Here is an 18,056-nt window from a genome sequence, read left to right as displayed (position 1 = left end):
GACAGTGCATGTCAGAGCAAAAACCAAGCCCTGAGGTTGAAGGAATTGTCCGTAGAGCTCCGAGGCAGGATTGTGTCCAGGCACATATCTGGGGAAGGGTACCAAAAATGTTTTGTAGCATTGAAGGTCCCCAGGAACACAGTGGCGTCCATCATTCTTAAACGGAATAAATTTGGAACCACCAAGACTCTTCCTAGAGCTGGTCTCCCAGCCAAACTAAGCAATCGGGGAAAAAGGGTCTTGGTCAGGGAGGTGACCAAGAACCCAATGGTCACTTTGACAGAGCTCCAGAGTTCCTCTGTGGAGATGGGAGAAACTTCCAGAAGGACAACCATCTCTGCAGCACTCCACCAATCAGGCCTTTATGGTAGAGTGGCCAGACAGAAGCCACTCCTCAGTAAAAGGCACATGACAGCCCACTTGGAGTTTGCCAAAAGTCACCTAAAGACTCTCAGACCATGAGAAACAAGATTCTCTGCTCTGATGAAACCAAGATTGAACATTTTGGCCCGAATGCCAAGCATCACATCTGGAGAAAACCTGGCACCATCCCTATGTTGAAGCATGGTGGTGGCAGCATCATGCTGTGGGGATGTTTTTCAGCAGCAGGGACTGGGAGACTAGTCAGGATCGAGGGAAAGATGAACGGAGTGAAGTACAGAGAGATCCTTGATGAAAACCTGCTCCATTGCACTCAGGACCTCAGACTGGGGCGAAGGTTCACCTTCCAACAGGACAATGACCCTAAGCGCACAGCCAAGACAACGCAGGAGTGGCTTCGGTGCAAGTCTCTGAATGTCCTTGAGTGGCTCAACCAGAGCCTGGACTTGAACCTGATGGAACATCTCTGGGGGACCTGAAAATAGCTGAAGAAGACTCAAGGCTGTAATTGCTTTCAAAGGTGCTTCAACAAAATACTGAGTACTTTTACATGAATACTGATGTACTTTACTTAAGTAAATGTGATATTTACATTTTCTATTTATAAAAACATGCTTTTGCTTTGTCAATATCGGGTATTGTGTGTAGATTGGTGAGGGGATCTAATCTTAATCCATTTTAGAATAAGGCTGTAATTTAACAAAATGTGTAAAAAGTCCCGATAACACGTTAAAATGCTGACGATGGAGCATATCGATAACGGAGTTCAAACAGTGAACTCACTCTCACTGCACTGATGCACATAATCTCGCGATAACTCCTCCCCCACGCAGCATCACTCCGCGGTGGTGCCTCTCCTCCCGCTGCTTCCGTGGGCGATGCGATCCCCTTGCTGTAGATTTGATTGACTGGAAACATGTCGGTGTGGTGGTGGGAGCGAAGGGAGACGGGGAGTACCTGTACCCAATCCACACAGCATCACCTTTAAAATTATTATATGACGATGCTTTCATTTAATGGATCCGTTTATGTTATTATTATGCGTTGTTTTTTTTTATTTGAAATGAATAAACAACGCTCAATGGATTTATTAGCTGAGGCTTGATCGGTTGTGTTCTGATTTTTGTTTGTGTTGTGGAGGTAGCCTACGCTATCTGCATATTGTGTTTGATGATATAGCCCTCAGCATCAGTACCAGGTTCAATCAGAAACACCTTGATGAACCACCACCAGGAAATACAAGGACTATTGCAATGGAGTCGCCTTTCACATAGATCACATCTCATCTGTAAACCAATGTACATAACAGAATATACCACCACGTTTGCTGGCGTTTTGCAGGTCGCTTTATTACATGGAGTTTTTTCCACCTTTATTTTCTGAGTAGATTTTTTGTTGTTGAAGTACACATCAAAAAACGACCACTGCTCGCAAGCAATGGACGAGAAGAATATGACAAAAAGCGACGAGCAGCATCTGAGTTTGCAAAAAGCTTTGCAGCAGTGCGAGTTGGTGCAAAATATGATAGACATAAGCATTTCCAGCTTGGAGGGATTGAGGACCAAATGTGCCACATCTAACGATTTGACACAGAAAGAAATACGAACGCTGGAGGTAAGCAAAAGCACCAATTCCGTAGAATGAAAAAGGCTACGGCTGCGCTGAGGCTGCTAATCATGCATTTTGATCCAAATCACTGTTCGGTTGGTTGTCACGTCTATCATAGCCTATATCAACATCAATGTACATTATTCGATGTCGTTAAAATGGTTGACTATATCATTGGAATACTGTTTTTTCCCCCTTATGTTATACAGCCTAGATGTGTTTTATGCAGTGTAATAAATGAAGAAAAAGCTAGCTGCAGTGAGCATTGTGGGCTTGCGCATTCTGCAGGTGGTGGAAAGAAGGTGGTTTATTCAGCTTTCGAACTCTTCTCCATCAGAATTCTCCCTGAGAACGTTGAGGCCTAAACACTTTCTGTTTACGATTCAGCATCATTATCATCATCATCATCATCATCATCATCATCAGTAATATGCTCTGCATATCATCAGCTAGATTGCAACAACTGTTATGCAAGTGTGTATTAGTGAAATTGAGATCCGATTTAATTGGCCCACAGGGTATTCCATAAATTGCGTTATGTAATGGACATGATGTTATCCAAAGACAGTGTAATGTTTTGTATTTTTTTTGTATCAAAACAGATTTGTTTGCCAAATGAATAAAATGGGGTCTGGATACTCTGGGTACATTTCAGGTGCACTTAGGCCCTAAATGGTTTAAACCACACAGAGATTCCTGTGTATGTTACACAGGCGGGTGATTTTAAACGGAAGACATGTAAACAGAGGTCCGATGTGATGGGACTTGATGATGTGTGAGTAAAAAAGGGCACCATCATTATCCTCAACATGATGAGATGACATAGGCCTGTAATAGATGTACAGTGAAGTTTTAGTGGCCACAGCTGGAGGAATAGCAGGCCTCTATATACTGTTTCTTTATTCATTTACTCAATCATGTAGTTTTCCCACTGATACAAGGAAAAAAATCCACATCTATGCCTCTCATATGGACTTGATATATATAGGCACACCATTTTATAATATTTCGTAATTTGAAGGGATAAGTAGGCCTAGATGCTTGAGTTGAATTTCAGAGAGTAGATTGAAAACAAACACTACATTAGGCCCTATAGCTAGGACTACACTACATTAGGCCCTATAGCTAGGACTACACTAGATTAGGCCCTATAGCTAGGACTACACTAGATTATGGCCACTCGTTAACTCAGTAGTCTACCTGTTTGGGTGAATAGAACATGCTGAATAGATTCCCCATGTTACAATTATTTGATCTAACAAATGTTCACACACAGTGTATCGTTCCTCACTCCCTAGCTACCAACCAAAAACACCACTTTGAAATGGACGCCTAATAGTTTGACTCAGGGAAACTGTGCTGTGTCATGCAGGTACAGCATCTTCAGTCAGGAAAAACATGGCTGCACTCAAACTCTAAAAAGACATGTCTGCCATTGACATGTGACCTTATGGCCCTGTTAAGTTAGGTGGTAGGTTTGCTGTATGTTTGCACATGCTGTCATGTGTAACAGTGTAGGTTCCGTCCCTCTCTTCGCCCCAACCCGGGCTCGAACCAGGGACCCTTGCACACATCAACAACTGACACCCCACGAAGCATCGTTACCCATCGTGCCACAAAAGCCGCGGCCCTTGCAACGCAAGGGGAAACTATACTTCAAGTCTCAGAGCGAGTGACGTCACTGATTGAAACGCTATTAGCGCGCACCACCGCTAACTAACTAGCCATTTGACATCGGTTACACATGCACACTGGGCCTTCTGAGGCAGAGGGCACAGTACTAGAGGATTGGGCAGTCATATTTGGTAACATTTTACATTATGTTGCTCTTCTTCCTGTGTAGTTTTAATAGCATTATATTAGCATGTTGTTATAATGTATTCATGGAGGGCCAAACATGGTCAAGCAGTTGCCTCTCACAGATTTTAGCCATGGCATGGGGCAGGCTGTTGATGTAAAAACATTCTTAATACATTTCATTTATTGATTGAGTGTGTTGGACAAGGCCTTTAGATTAGATACATTTAAAGGTGCAATCTGCAATAGGTACATCCATTTTTTACTTTTAAATGAATTAAATATAACCATTGATTTTTGAAGAATATAATTTAGAAATGCCTCATGAGATTAGTTCAACTGTTGTATTCCATCAGAACCCAACATAGAAACTTGTTTTACTCCAATGTTTGTAAACAATGTAATGTAAACAAACACAGTATAGCCTCAAAACATGGTTAAAATATCATGATATCATGGATGGTCAATCCTTGCATCTAAACGTTTGTTTGTCTATGAATTTGACAGTGGTTACATTTCTGCAGCCTACCCCTTAGCTTTGTACCATAACAGTGGTGGGGCATCATCTTTGGTATTGTTTGAACTGCAGATTGCCCCTTTAACTTGTCTTCTCCAGGCCGGGTCAGGTTTCTGGCTTCATTGGCAGGTAACGTTGCACTTATAGTAGAATCATGCACTCGTTGCACCCCATAGTTTATTCATGATTTTTTACTTGCTGCACTTGTTGCATCTCCAACAAAGTCCTGTGTTACACAGACATATGCAATATTATAGAAACAACTATTTTCGAATGTGAAAGCGTCTGACCATTGCAACTGTGATATATGACTTTGTTTGTAAAATGTCCCCCTGCACAGTTCAAGACATTGAAAAGTGTGTTCTTATATCATAGGTTATTATGAGGGAGAAATTCAATATGAGGAACATGAGGAATTTTGGGTTCACTTTGATTTGCCAATTTTTGCAAAAAAGAGCTGTCTTGACTTACTGTGCAATACTTGTTGAAGGACAGTTTAACTGTTGTTAAACAGAACATACAGTACTCTACAATGCAATACGCCTTAATTGATCCTTTTCCCTAGTTACAATGACCAACACCTTTTCCCTAGTTACAATGGCCAACAACTTTTCCCTAGTTACAATGGCCAATACCTTTTCCCTAGTTACAATGGCCAACACCGTTTCCCTAGTGCAGACAAAACATTTCTGGCCCTACCATGGAAGCAGGTCAAATATCAGCTCTCCACACCCCAATGGTAACCATAACCTTCGGCTCAAAAAACACACTCACTAGCACCAGTGTGGAAAGACAACAACTTCCACACAAACCAGTGCTTACCTTTGCTTCTCTGGTTGCATTAGATGCTACTGTACTGTACTGACCCACTGTTTACCATTCATCCCTTGATTAAATGAGCTGTATTGGACCTAGTCTGAGTTCTGAAAGTATTCAGACCCCTTCCCTTTTTCCACATTTTGTTACGTCACAGCCTTATTCTAAAATGGAATAAAAAATAACATATCCTCATCAATCGACACACAATACCCCATAATGTCAAAGCCAAAACAGGTCCTTGAGATGTTTCTACAACTTGATTGGAGTCCACCTGTGGTAAATTCAATTGATTGGACATGATTTGTAAAGGCACACACCTGTCTATATAAGGTCCCACAGTTGACAGTGCATGTCAGAGCAAAAATCAAGACATGAGGTAGAAGGAATTGTCCGTAGAGCTCAGAGACAGGATTGTGTCGAAGGCACAGATCTGGGGAAGAGTACCAAAAAGGGAGAGAAGGGCCTTAGTCAGGGAGGTGACCAAGAACCCGATGGTCACTTTGACAGAGCTCCAGAGTTCCTTTGTGGAGATGGGAGAACCTTCCAGAAGGACAACCATCTCTGCAGCACTCCACCAATCAGGCCTTTATGGTAGAGTGGCCAGACAGAAGCCACTCCTCAGTAAAAGGCACATGTCAGCGCGCTCTCTGTGACCATGAGAAACAAGATTCTCTGGTCTGATGAAACCAAGATTGAACTCTTTGGCCTGAATGGCAAGTGTCACATCTGGAGGAAACCTGGCACCATCCCTACGATGAAGCATGTTGGTGGCTGCATCATGCTGTGGGGATGTTTTTCAGCGGCAGGGACTGGGAGACTAGTCAGGATCGAGGGAAAGATGAACGGAGCGAAGTACAGAGAGATATTTGATGAAAAACTGCTGCCAGAGCACTCATATGACAAAGCAATGAGAAAAAAACCTAGCTATTTTAGAATAAGGCTGTAAAGTAAACTTATGGGCGATTCACTATATATATACACTCCCGTTCAAAGTTTGGGGTCACTTAGAGATTTCCTTGTTTTTGAAAGAAAAGCTATTTTTTCTGTGTATCAAAATAACACCAAATTTATCAGAAATACAACGTATTTTTTTTCCTTTATTTAACTAGGCAAGTCAGTTAAGAACAAATTCTTATTTACAATGACGGCCTAGGAACAGTGGGTTAACTGCCTTGTTCAGAACGACAGATTTTTACCTTGTCGTCTCAGGGATTCGATCTAGCAACCTTTCAGTTACTGGCCCAACACTCTAACCACTAGGCTATGTAGACATTGTTAATGTTGTAAATGACTATTGTAGCTGGAAACGGCTGATTTTTAATGGAATATTAGGCATACAGAGGCCCATTATCAGCAACCATCACTCCTGTGTTCCAATGGCACATTGTGTTAGCTAATCCAAGTTTATCATTTTAAAAGACTAATTGATCATTAGAAAAACCTTTTGCAATTATGTTAGCACAGCTGAAAACTTGTTACTGATTAAAGAAGCAATAAAACTGGCCTTCTTTAGACTAGTTGAGTATCTGGAGCTTCAGCATTTGTGGGTTCGATTACAGGCTCAAAATGGCCTTTTTCTTTTAAAATGATAAACTTGGATTAGCTAACACAACGTGCCATTGGAACACAGGAGTGATGGTTGCTGATAATGGGCCTCTGTACGCCTATGTACAGTGGGGGGAAAAAGTATTTGATCCCCTGCTGATTTTGTACGTTTGCCCACTTACAAAGAAATGATGAGTCTATAATTTTAATGGTAGGTTTATTTGAACAGTGAGAGACAGAATAACAACAAAAAAATCATGAAAAACGCATGTCAAAAATGTTATAAAAGGATTTGCATTTTAATGAGGGAAATAAGTATTTGTAAATTGTCATTTACAACATTAACAATGTCTACACTGTATTTCTGATCAATTTGATGTTATTTTAACAAAAAAAGTGCTTTTCATTTTAAAAATAAGGACATTTCTAAGTGACCCCAAACTTTTGAAAGGTAGTGTATATATATCTACATTTTTTTAAACATGTTTTCTCAAAATAAGCTTTGTTGTACAATTAAAGGTCAAATACACTCAGCAAATAATTGAATGAATTCAGAGTTCGTGAAGTTATACCTAGGCTGAATATATGCGTTCCACAACCATATGACCCACTAATTGTTTAATTATTTTTATCAAAATAGTTGTAGCTGCTTTTTGTTGTTGATGCAATAATCACTCATCTGGCTTTTAGGTCTGTCTATAAAAAAATGCCATTTTTTTTGTTACCAATTTAACCGGAACCATGCATAATGCACATTCACTAATAATGTAGTAGGCATTATAGAAAATGAAGACCAGTCTCACAAACAACCTCTCTAGCACAAGCCCACATGCTAGTAAGTAGCCAGCTAATATCAAGTTTAGCCAACTTGGATCTAGGTATAATTTCACAAGCTCTGAATTCAGTTAAGAAGGCAAAACAGTTGAATTGTTATGAACACACCCTTCTGTCCGTCTCCCAACGGTTTGTTCAGCATGCTAAACCTGTCCGCTTTGTTCAGATGTTGAAATCAAGTGGCCAACCATATTTCTCAGAATGAGAACGAGTCGCCGATTCCTTATGTAATTGTTTCATACTTATTGCACATTCAATGAACAGACTAAATAGCTAGTACAACATTCGTTATTTGACTACAACGTTTTAGTAGTCTGCTCTGCTCGAAATTTGAGGAGTTCAAACATACAGGGTATCGTTAGAAAGGTTAACTTCTCCTCTATTACAGTAAAATAATGTCTCAATGTGTGTTGGTGTCCATATGACCAATTCTGTTGGACCAAACCTCAAAAGCAAATAGCAAGTGGAAAACATTTGTCAGAGAGGAAGAAGTGATCTCTCATCTTTGTTGTTGGGAGTGGTAGAGGGAGGGGCTTGAGAGAAAGAGGCGAAGCGCGCCAAAATCTGTCCAAAATAAACCCAATGCGTTTCTATGCGCTTATTTTGAACCTATTGACGCCTGTCTTCCCGCCTTTGGGACAACGACTCCCATTGTTAGGGCGGAGACATGAGCATCTCGTCATTATATCCAGATCTCTGGTGGAAATGGGAAGGTGAACAGCATAGAAGGAGCGAACGGGACTAGTTTAAAAAGACAACATAAACGTGGACATAAACGCTCATAAAAACTAGAAATACAAAAAAAAAACTCGATTCTGCGATACAGGCGCAAAAACATATATTCGAATTGATCGAATTAATTCGATATTTCGCCCAGCCCTAGTTAATTTAAGCCTAACATTTCAAATCAAATGTTATTGGTCACATACACATATTTAGCAGATGTTATTGCGGGTGTAGTGACATGCTTGTGTTCCTAGCTCAAACAGTGAAGTAATATCTATCAATTCACAACAATACACACATAAAAGTGAAATAATGGAATTAAGAAATATATAAATATTAGGACGAGCAATGTCGGAGTGGCATTGACCAAAATACAGTAGAATAGAAGACAGTATATAGATATGAGATAAGTAAAGCAGTATGTAAACATTATTAAAGTGACCAGTGATTCCATGTCTGTAAATAGGGCAGCAGCCTCTCAGGTGCAGGCTTGAGTAACCGGGTGGTAGCCGGCTAGTCAAGAAGCTATACATGGTGTCGCAGGGCGTCCATTTAGACTGCTAGCTGGCTGCAATAATTGCATTACTTGTTCAGTAATTAAAGTTGGAAATTCAAACATTGCAGATTGTAAAATGAATGTGCAATACAACATCATACTAATCAGCTACCAATTGTTTTATATAGGGTAACATGGGGTAAGACGCCCCCTAAGATCAATGTCTTTACTAACAACAACAAATACGTTTGTAGAAAAAAATTGAAGGTGGATTATGACCATGTTTAGGGTAACAAACTATAAAGGAAAATAAATGGCTACAGTTGACAGATGTTTTGTTATTTAATAAAACATATGGCAGGCCTTAATGCCTGCCCATTTTCAAAAGCATTCAGGGCACAACAAAGTGCCTTTTCGCCATAGCCACCACGATCAGATATTTTCTTGTAAACTCTCATCAGATTTTTTTTTTTTTTACAAGTATCTTTAGAACATTGGATAACTGACCCCTAACTCCTATTCTGACACTAACCTAACCCTAACCCCTATTCTGACACTAACCTAACCCTAACCCCTATTCTGACACTAACCTAACCCTAACCCCTATTCTGACACTAACCTAACCCTAACCCCTATTCTGACACTAACCCTAACCCCTATTCTGACACTAACCCTAACCCCTATTCTGACACTAACCCTAACCCCTATTCTGACACTAACCCTAACCCCTATTCTGACACTAACCTAACCCTAACCCTTATTCTGACACTAACCCTAACCCCTATTCTGACACTAACCTAACCCTAACCCCTATTCTGACACTAACCTAACCCTAACCCCTATTCTGACACTAACCCTAACCCCTATTCTGACACTAACCCTAACCCCTATTCTGACACTAACCCTAACCCCTATTCTGACACTAACCCTAACCCCTATTCTGACACTAACCCTAACCCTAACCCCTATTCTGACACTAACCTAACCCTAACCCCTATTCTGACACTAACCCTAACCCCTATTCTGACACTAACCTAACCCTAACCCCTATTCTGACACTAACCTAACCCTAACCCCTGTTCTGACCCTAACCCCAACCCTGGCCCCAATTTTAACACTGACCCCTAACCTTAATCCTGCTAACTGGGGGTTATTAGCTTATGCTAACTAGCTGGCTAGCATGTATTTCCCCTCAGACTTTCTGCTATTGAGGTTGCAAGCTAGCTAACTGGGGGCTAGCTAGCTATGCTAGCATGTGTTAGCTTATGCTAACTAGCTGGTTAGCATTTATTTCACCTCAGACTTTCTGCTAGTGAGGTTGCTAGTTAGCTAACTGGGCTAGCCAGTGACTAAATCACAGCTAGAAACAAAGGATCAACCATACAGGGGCCCCATTGAAGAAGAGACTTGCTTGGGCCAAGCCACATGAGCAATGGACATTAGACCGGTGGAAATCTGTCCTTTGGTCTGATTTTTGAGAGTTTTGTTCCAACCGCCGTGTCTTTGTGAGACACAGATGAGGTGAACGGTTGATCTTTGCATGTGTAGTTCCCACCGTGAAGCATGGAGGAGGTGTGATGGTGTGGGGGTGCTTTGCTGGTGACACTGTCGGTGATTTATTTAGAATTCAAGGCACACTTAACCAGCATGGCTACCACAGCATTCTGCAGTGATACTCCATCCCATCTGGTTTGAGCTTAGTGGGACTATCATTTGTTTTTTTAACAGGACAATGACCCAACACACCTCCAGGCTGTGTAAGGGCTATTTGACCAAGAAGGAGAGTGATGGAGTCCTGCATCAGATGACCTGGCCTACACAATTCCCGACCTCAACCAAATTGAGATGGTTTTGGATGAGTCGGACCGCAGAGTGAAGGAAAAGCAGCCAACAAGTGCTCAGCATATGTGGGAACTCCTTCAAAACTGTTGGAAAAGCATTCCAGGTGAAGCTGGTTGAGAGAATGCCAAGACTGTGCAAAGCTGTCATCAAGGCAAAGGGTGGCTTTGAAGAATCTCAAATATATTTTGATTTGTTTAACACTTTTTTGGTTACTATATGATTCCATATGTGTTATTTCATCGTTTTGATGTCTTCACTATTATTCTACAATGTAGAAAATAGTAAAAATAAAGAACTTCTAAAACTTTCTAAACTTTCTAAACTTTGAAATCGTTCTAAGCTTGGAGCCCTTAAGATACAGATGATGAGATTGAAAGTCATTTTTTATTGTAGGTAATTTGAGTCTTTGTAAACAAACATTGTATAGCTTCAAAATATGTTTGCTCTAATGCAGCCTTTTTCAAACGGGACTCCCAGCCACTCCAAGTATTTAAACAATTCCAGAGCTAGCACACCTGATTAAACTTGCCAACTTGACTAGGTGAATTAGTCAAGTTCTCAATTGACTAGGTGAATTAGTCAAGTTGTGAATTGACTAGGTGAATTGTCAACTTGACTAGGTGAATTCATCAGAATGTGAATTGACTAGGTGAATTGTCAACTTGACTAGGTGATTTAGTCAAGTTGTGAATTGACTAGGTGAATTGTCGACTTGACTAGGTGAATTCATCAGGATGTGAATTGACTAGGTGAATTGCCGACTTGACTAGGTGAATTCATCAGAATGTGAATTGACTAGGCGAATTAGTCAAGTTGTGAATTGAATTGGTGAATTAGTCAAGTTGTTAATTGACTAGGTTAATTCATCAGGATGTGAATTGACTAGGTGAATTGCCGACTTGACTAGGTGAATTCATCAGAATGTGAATTGACTAGGCGAATTAGTCAAGTTGTGAATTGAATTGGTGAATTAGTCAAGTTGTTAATTGACTAGGTGAATTCATCAGAATGTGAATTGACTAGGCGAATTAGTCAGAATGTGAATTGACTAGGCGAATTAGTCAAGTTGTGAATTGACTAGGTGAATTCATCAGAATGTGAATTGACTAGGCGAATTAGTCAAGTTGTGAATTGAATTGGTGAATTAGTCAAGTTGTTAATTGACTAGGTGAATTCATCAGAATGTGAATTGACTAGGCGAATTAGTCAGAATGTGAATTGACTAGGCAAATTAGTCAAGTTGTGAATTGACTAGGTGAATTCATCAGAATGTGAATTGACTAGGCGAATTAGTCAAGTTGTGAATTGAATAGGTGAATTGCCAACTTGACTAGGTGAATTAGGTGTGCTACTTCAGGACAAAAATTGTGAAACATCTGTGGGCCCAGAGGAGAGGTTTGAAAAGCACTGCTCTCTTAATATAAGACGGTGAGTCCTTGCATCCATAGCTGTGTAACACAATTGGGTTGTGCTTCTCCAGCTCGAACTCACACATGTCCCTCTGTCCCCCCCTGCAGGGAAAGCTGGTGAAGTACTTCAGTCGCCAGCTGTCCTGTAAGGTGAGAGTGGCCTTACAGGAGGACACCACTGAGCTACAGGACTTCCCCCGTCTGGGACACTGGTTCCGTATAGTCAACCTGAGGAAGGAGGTCACTGAGGTACTTTGATTTGCATCTACGTATCACAATCACTGTGAGTAAAACCTTCTTACAAATAGCCAATGGTCTGCAAAATTAGTGATAATAAAAGTAAAGGGAAAACAATAAATTATCATTTTAGTAATTTAGCAGCAGTGTTGGGGTCAATTCCATTTCAATTCCAGTCATTTCAGGAAGTAAACGAAATTCCAACTCTCAATTCCACATTTTCCTTAGAAAATTGAAAAGCTTTGAAGAGGATTGGAATTTGAATTTTATGTGTACTTCCTGCTTACAAGAGCGGCCAGGATGGTGGATTGGACTAACACCTCATCATGAACAAACATTGCTTTCCATTTCTATAAGCCCAACGTAGTCTTCTTCCTTTGCCCAAAACACATCACTTCCAGAACCTTCTCGAGTGCTACCTTGTCTCTCTAGCACGCATTGTTGTTACTAGCACTGACTTTGCTCATAGCTACTTTTATTGATGAAAAGTTTTACTTACTGCAACTCTGATATGTGGTTAACGTGTCTATGACACTAACGTGTCTATGACCCCAACCCTGTTTAGACACTCTTGTCCAGAGTCACATACAGTTAGTGCATTCGTCTTAAGGTAGCTAGGTGAGACAACCACATATCACAGTCAGTCATAGTAAGCAACAAAAAAAAAAACTAAATAAGTAGCTAGTAGCAAAGTCAGTGCTAGTAAGTAAAGACAAGTGTGGGAGCACGTTTCTGTCTTCCCTGGCCATATGATCTTTTATTTCATATACCGAACTAAAATATAAACGCAACAATTTCAAAGATTTTACTGAGTTACATGTCGTATGAGGAAATCAGTCGATTTAAATACATTCGTTAGGCCCTAATCTATGGATTTCACATGACTGTGAATAAAGATATGCATATGTTGGTCACAGATACCTTAAAAAAAATGGGCCTGACAATGGGCCTCAGGATCTCGTCACTGTATTTTTGTGCTTTTAAATTGTTATCGATAACATGCAATTGTGTTCGTTGTCCGTAGCTTATGCCTGCCCATACCATAAGCCCACCGCCACCATGGGACACTGTTCACAACGTTGAGATCAGCAAACCGCTCGCCCACACGACGCCATACACATGGTCTGCAGTTGTGAGGCCATTTGGATGTACTGCCAAATTCTCTTAAATGACGTTGGATGCGGATTATGGTAGAGAAATTAACATTCAATTCTCTGACAACAGCTCTGGTGGACATTGCTGCAGTCAGAATGCCAATTGCATGCTCCCTCAAAACTTGAGAAATCTGTGGCATTGTGTTATGTGATGGATATAAACTCATTTGTGCACAACATTTGAGAGAAATACGATTTTTGTGCGTATGGAACATTTCTGGGATCTTTTATATCAGGTCATGAAACATGGGACCAACACTCTACATGTTGCGTTTATATTTTAGTTCAGTGTATAATCTAAAATACCTGATCTTATATCAGCATTCTCTGATACTATTGGTAAATACAGGTCCAGGGGTATCAAACTCCATTTCTGTGTGTGTTAGCCCGGGCGCCAGTCTGTTTCTGCTCTCTAGCCAACTCCTAATAGAATCGTCATGACAATGAAGTAGGCAGAAGCACAAACAGATCTGGGACCAGGCTACTTGTATGTGTGTTCTGTAGGAGATGGGTCCAGGCGATGTGACTCTAGAGGGGCTGTTGGAGATGAGTGATGCGGAGGTGTGTGAGGCCATGGAGAAGTTTGGAGCCAACGACGAGGAGTGTGCCCGGCTCAATGCCTCTCTGACCTGCCTAAGGAGGGCCCACAAGTCAGGTAGGAAACCTACACACTTGGAGGGAGAGGGAGGAAAGGTAGACAGTGGGGACACGTCAGGTATTTATTTAACTTTCATTTAACTAGGCAAGTGTGTTAAGAACAAATTCTTATTTACAATGACGGCCTACCCCGGCCAAACCCATGCACTGCCCTATGGGACTCCCAATCACAGCCAGATGTGATACAGCCTGGATTTGAATCAGGGACTGTAGTGACACTTCTTGCACAGCAACGCAGTGCCTTAGACCGCTGCACCACTCGTTAGGGCCCCTAACACATGCCGTCTCTGAGGAGGGGAGAGAGGGAGGGAAGAAGGGAGGGGAAAGAGGGGGAGGACACTCTGGAATGTAACTAACTCCTCTAGGTTGTTATTGCCTGAGTTCATGGGGAGTTTTCAGTTAGTGCTTTATAAGTAGCCTTGTATTACTATCATGATCTCGCAAGCTTACATAAATACTCTGAGTGTACAAAATATTAGGAACACCATCCTAATATTGACTTGAACCCTCCTTTGGCCTCAGAACAGCCTCAAGTTATTGTGGGATGGACTACACAGTGTTGAAAGCGTTCCACAGGGATGCTGGCCCATATTGACTCCAATGCTTCCCACTGTTGTGTCAAGAAGGCTGGATATCGTTTGGGTGGTGGACCATTGTTGATACACACTGGAAACTGTTGGGCATGAGAAACCAAGCAGCGTTGCAGTTCTTGACACACTCAAATCGGTGCGCCTGGCCCCTACTACCAAACCCAGTTCAAAGACACTTAAATCTTTTGTCTTGCCCATTCACCCTCTGAATGGCACACATACACAATACATGTCTCAATTGTCTCAAGGCTTAAAGGTCCTTCTTTAATGTGTCTCCTCCCCTTTATCTACACTGATTTATGGCAGGTAGCCGTCAGGTAGCCTAGTGGTTAGAGTGTTGGGCCAGTAACTGAAAGGTTGCTTGATCAAATTCCTGAGTTGACAAAGTAAAAATCTGTCATTCTGCCCCAGAACAAGGCAGTTAACCCACTGTTCCTAGGCCGTCTTTGTAAATAAGAATTTGTTCTTAACTGACTTGCCTAGTTAAATCAAAAAGTTGACATCAATTATGGATCATAGCTTTCACCTGAATTCACTTTGTCAGTCTGTCATGGAAAGTTCCTACTGTTTTGTACACTCAGTGTATGTTTCGCTACGAGCAAAACATATTTATTTAAGCTCATGATATCAGGATGGTAGTACGAGGTTATCTATACCTGAGCTCTCCAGCCCTGTTCCTGGAGAGCAACCGTCCTACAGGTTCACGATATCAGGATGGTAGTATGAGGTTATCTATACCTGAGCTCTCCAGCCCTGTTCCTGGAGAGCAACCGTCCTATAGGTTTGAACTCCAACCCTAATCTTGTGCACTTGATTCTAATAATTAGCTTGTTGATAAGCTGAATCAGCTAGGTTACAGGAGGGTAACTCTCCAGGAACAGGGTTGGAGAGAAAACCAACACAAGGGTAACTCTCCAGGAACAGGGTTGGAGAGAAAACCAACACAAGGGTAACTCTCCAGGAACAGGGTTGGAGAGAAAACCAACACAAGGGTAACTCTCCAGGAACAGGGTTGGAGAGAAAACCAACACAAGGGTAACTCTCCAGGAACAGGGTTGGAGAGAAAACCAACACAAGGGTAACTCTCCAGGAACAGGGTTGGAGAGAAAACCAACACAAGGGTAACTCTCCAGGAACAGGGTTGGAGAGAAAACCAACACAAGGGTAACTCTCCAGGAACAGGGTTGGAGAGAAAACCAACACAAGGGTAACTCTCCAGAACAGGGTTGGAGAGAAAACCAACACAAGGCTAACTCTCCAGAACAGGGTTGGAGAGAAAACCAACACAAGGCTAACTCTCCAGAACAGGGTTGGAGAGAAAACCAACACAAGGGTAACTCTCCAGAACAGGGTTGGAGAGAAAACCAACACAAGGCTAACTCTCCAGAACAGGGTTGGAGAGAAAACCAACACAAGGGTAACTCTCCAGGAACAGGGTTGGAGAGAAAACCAACACAAGGGTAACTATCCAGGAACAGGGTTGGAGAGAAAACCAACACAAGGGTAACTCTCCAGGAACAGGGTTGGAGAGAAAACCAACACAAGGCTAACTCTCCAGAAACAGGGTTGGAGAGAAAACCAACACAAGGCTAACTCTCCAGGAACAGGGTTGGAGAGAAAACCAACACAAGGCTAACTCTCCAGGAACAGGGTTGGAGAGAAAACCAACACAAGGCTAACTCTCCAGGAACAGGGTTGGAGAGAAAACCAACACAAGGGTAACTCTCCAGGAACAGGGTTGGAGAGAAAACCAACACAAGGGTAACTCTCCAGGAACAGGGTTGGAGAGAAAACCAACACAAGGGTAACTCTCCAGGAACAGGGTTGGAGAGAAAACCAACACAAGGGTAACTCTCCAGGAACAGGGTTGGAGAGAAAACCAACACAAGGGTAACTCTCCAGGAACAGGGTTGGAGAGAAAACCAACACAAGGGTAACTCTCCAGGAACAGGGTTGGAGAGAAAACCAACACAAGGGTAACTCTCCAGAACAGGGTTGGAGAGAAAACCAACACAAGGCTAACTCTCCAGAACAGGGTTGGAGAGAAAACCAACACAAGGCTAACTCTCCAGAACAGGGTTGGAGAGAAAACCAACACAAGGGTAACTCTCCAGAACAGGGTTGGAGAGAAAACCAACACAAGGCTAACTCTCCAGAACAGGGTTGGAGAGAAAACCAACACAAGGGTAACTCTCCAGGAACAGGGTTGGAGAGAAAACCAACACAAGGGTAACTATCCAGGAACAGGGTTGGAGAGAAAACCAACACAAGGGTAACTCTCCAGGAACAGGGTTGGAGAGAAAACCAACACAAGGCTAACTCTCCAGGAACAGGGTTGGAGAGAAAACCAACACAAGGCTAACTCTCCAGGAACAGGGTTGGAGAGAAAACCAACACAAGGCTAACTCTCCAGGAACAGGGTTGGAGAGAAAACCAACACAAGGTTAACTCTCCAGGAACAGGGTTGGAGAGAAAACCAACACAAGGGTAACTCTCCAGGAACAGGGTTGGAGAGAAAACCAACACAAGGGTAACTCTCCAGGAACAGGGTTGGAGAGAAAACCAACACAAGGGTAACTCTCCAGGAACAGGGTTGGAGAGAAAACCAACACAAGGGTAACTCTCCAGGAACAGGGTTGGAGAGAAAACCAACACAAGGGTAACTCTCCAGAACAGGGTTGGAGAGAAAACCAACAAAAGGGTAACTCTCCAGGAACAGGGTTGGAGAGAAAACCAACACAAGTCTAACTCTCCAGAACAGGGTTGGAGAACAGTGGTGGAAAAAGTACCCAAATGTCATACTTGAGTAAAAGTAAAGATACCTTAATAGAAAATGACTCAAGTGAAAGTCATCCAGTAAAATACTACTTGAGTAAAAGTCTAAAAGTATTTGGTTTTAAATATACTTAAGTATCAAAAGTAAATGTAATTGCTAAAATGTTCTTAATTTTCAAAAGGAAAAGTACAAGTCTAAATAATTTAAAATTCCTTATAATATAATATAATTTATATTAAGCAAAGCAGATGGCCACATTTTCTATTTTTTGTATTTTTTTTTACCGATAGCCAGAGGCTTGCTCCAACTCAGACATAATTTAAAAATGAAGCATGTGTTTAGTGAGTCCGCCAGATCAGGTAGTAGGGATGACCAAGGATGTTCTCTTGATAAGTGTGTGAAATAGAATATTTTCCTGTCCTGCTAAGCAAGTACTTTTGGGTGTCAGGGAAAATGTAGGAGTAAAAAGTACATCATTTTCTTTAGGAATGTAGTGAAGTAAAATATTAATAGCAAAGTAAAGTACAGATACTCCAAAAAACGACTTAAGTAGTACATTAAAGTATTTTTACCCATGTACTTTACACCACCTGATCTACACAGTTCATGAGGACTTTTCATGAACTGGTGAATGCTGCCATCTGTTGACCAGATTTAGCAACACAGTA

At 41.6% G+C, this 18,056-nt stretch overlaps 1 protein-coding gene across 4 annotated transcripts in view; it reads left to right on the top strand.

Moving 5' to 3' along the window:
- The first annotated feature begins 1,233 nt into the window (after nt 1-1,233).
- The window catches only part of LOC115200503 (kinase suppressor of Ras 2), a 115,506-nt gene continuing 98,683 nt past the window's right edge, over nt 1,234-18,056 (top strand). For all 4 annotated transcript variants that reach the window (XM_029763623.1, XM_029763624.1, XM_029763625.1 and 1 more), the window contains exons 1-3: nt 1,234-1,995; nt 12,083-12,223; nt 13,870-14,020. In XM_029763623.1, the coding sequence (XP_029619483.1) occupies nt 1,819-1,995; nt 12,083-12,223; nt 13,870-14,020 (469 nt within the window). In that variant the 5' untranslated portion in view covers nt 1,234-1,818. The remainder of the gene's footprint in view (nt 1,996-12,082; nt 12,224-13,869; nt 14,021-18,056) is intronic.

This window comes from Salmo trutta, chromosome 9 (assembly GCF_901001165.1).
Source record: "Salmo trutta chromosome 9, fSalTru1.1, whole genome shotgun sequence".
Classification (NCBI taxonomy): domain Eukaryota; kingdom Metazoa; phylum Chordata; class Actinopteri; order Salmoniformes; family Salmonidae; genus Salmo; species Salmo trutta.
The sequence above is the reverse complement of the archived record's forward strand: the minus strand, read 5'-3'. Positions and strand labels throughout refer to the sequence as shown.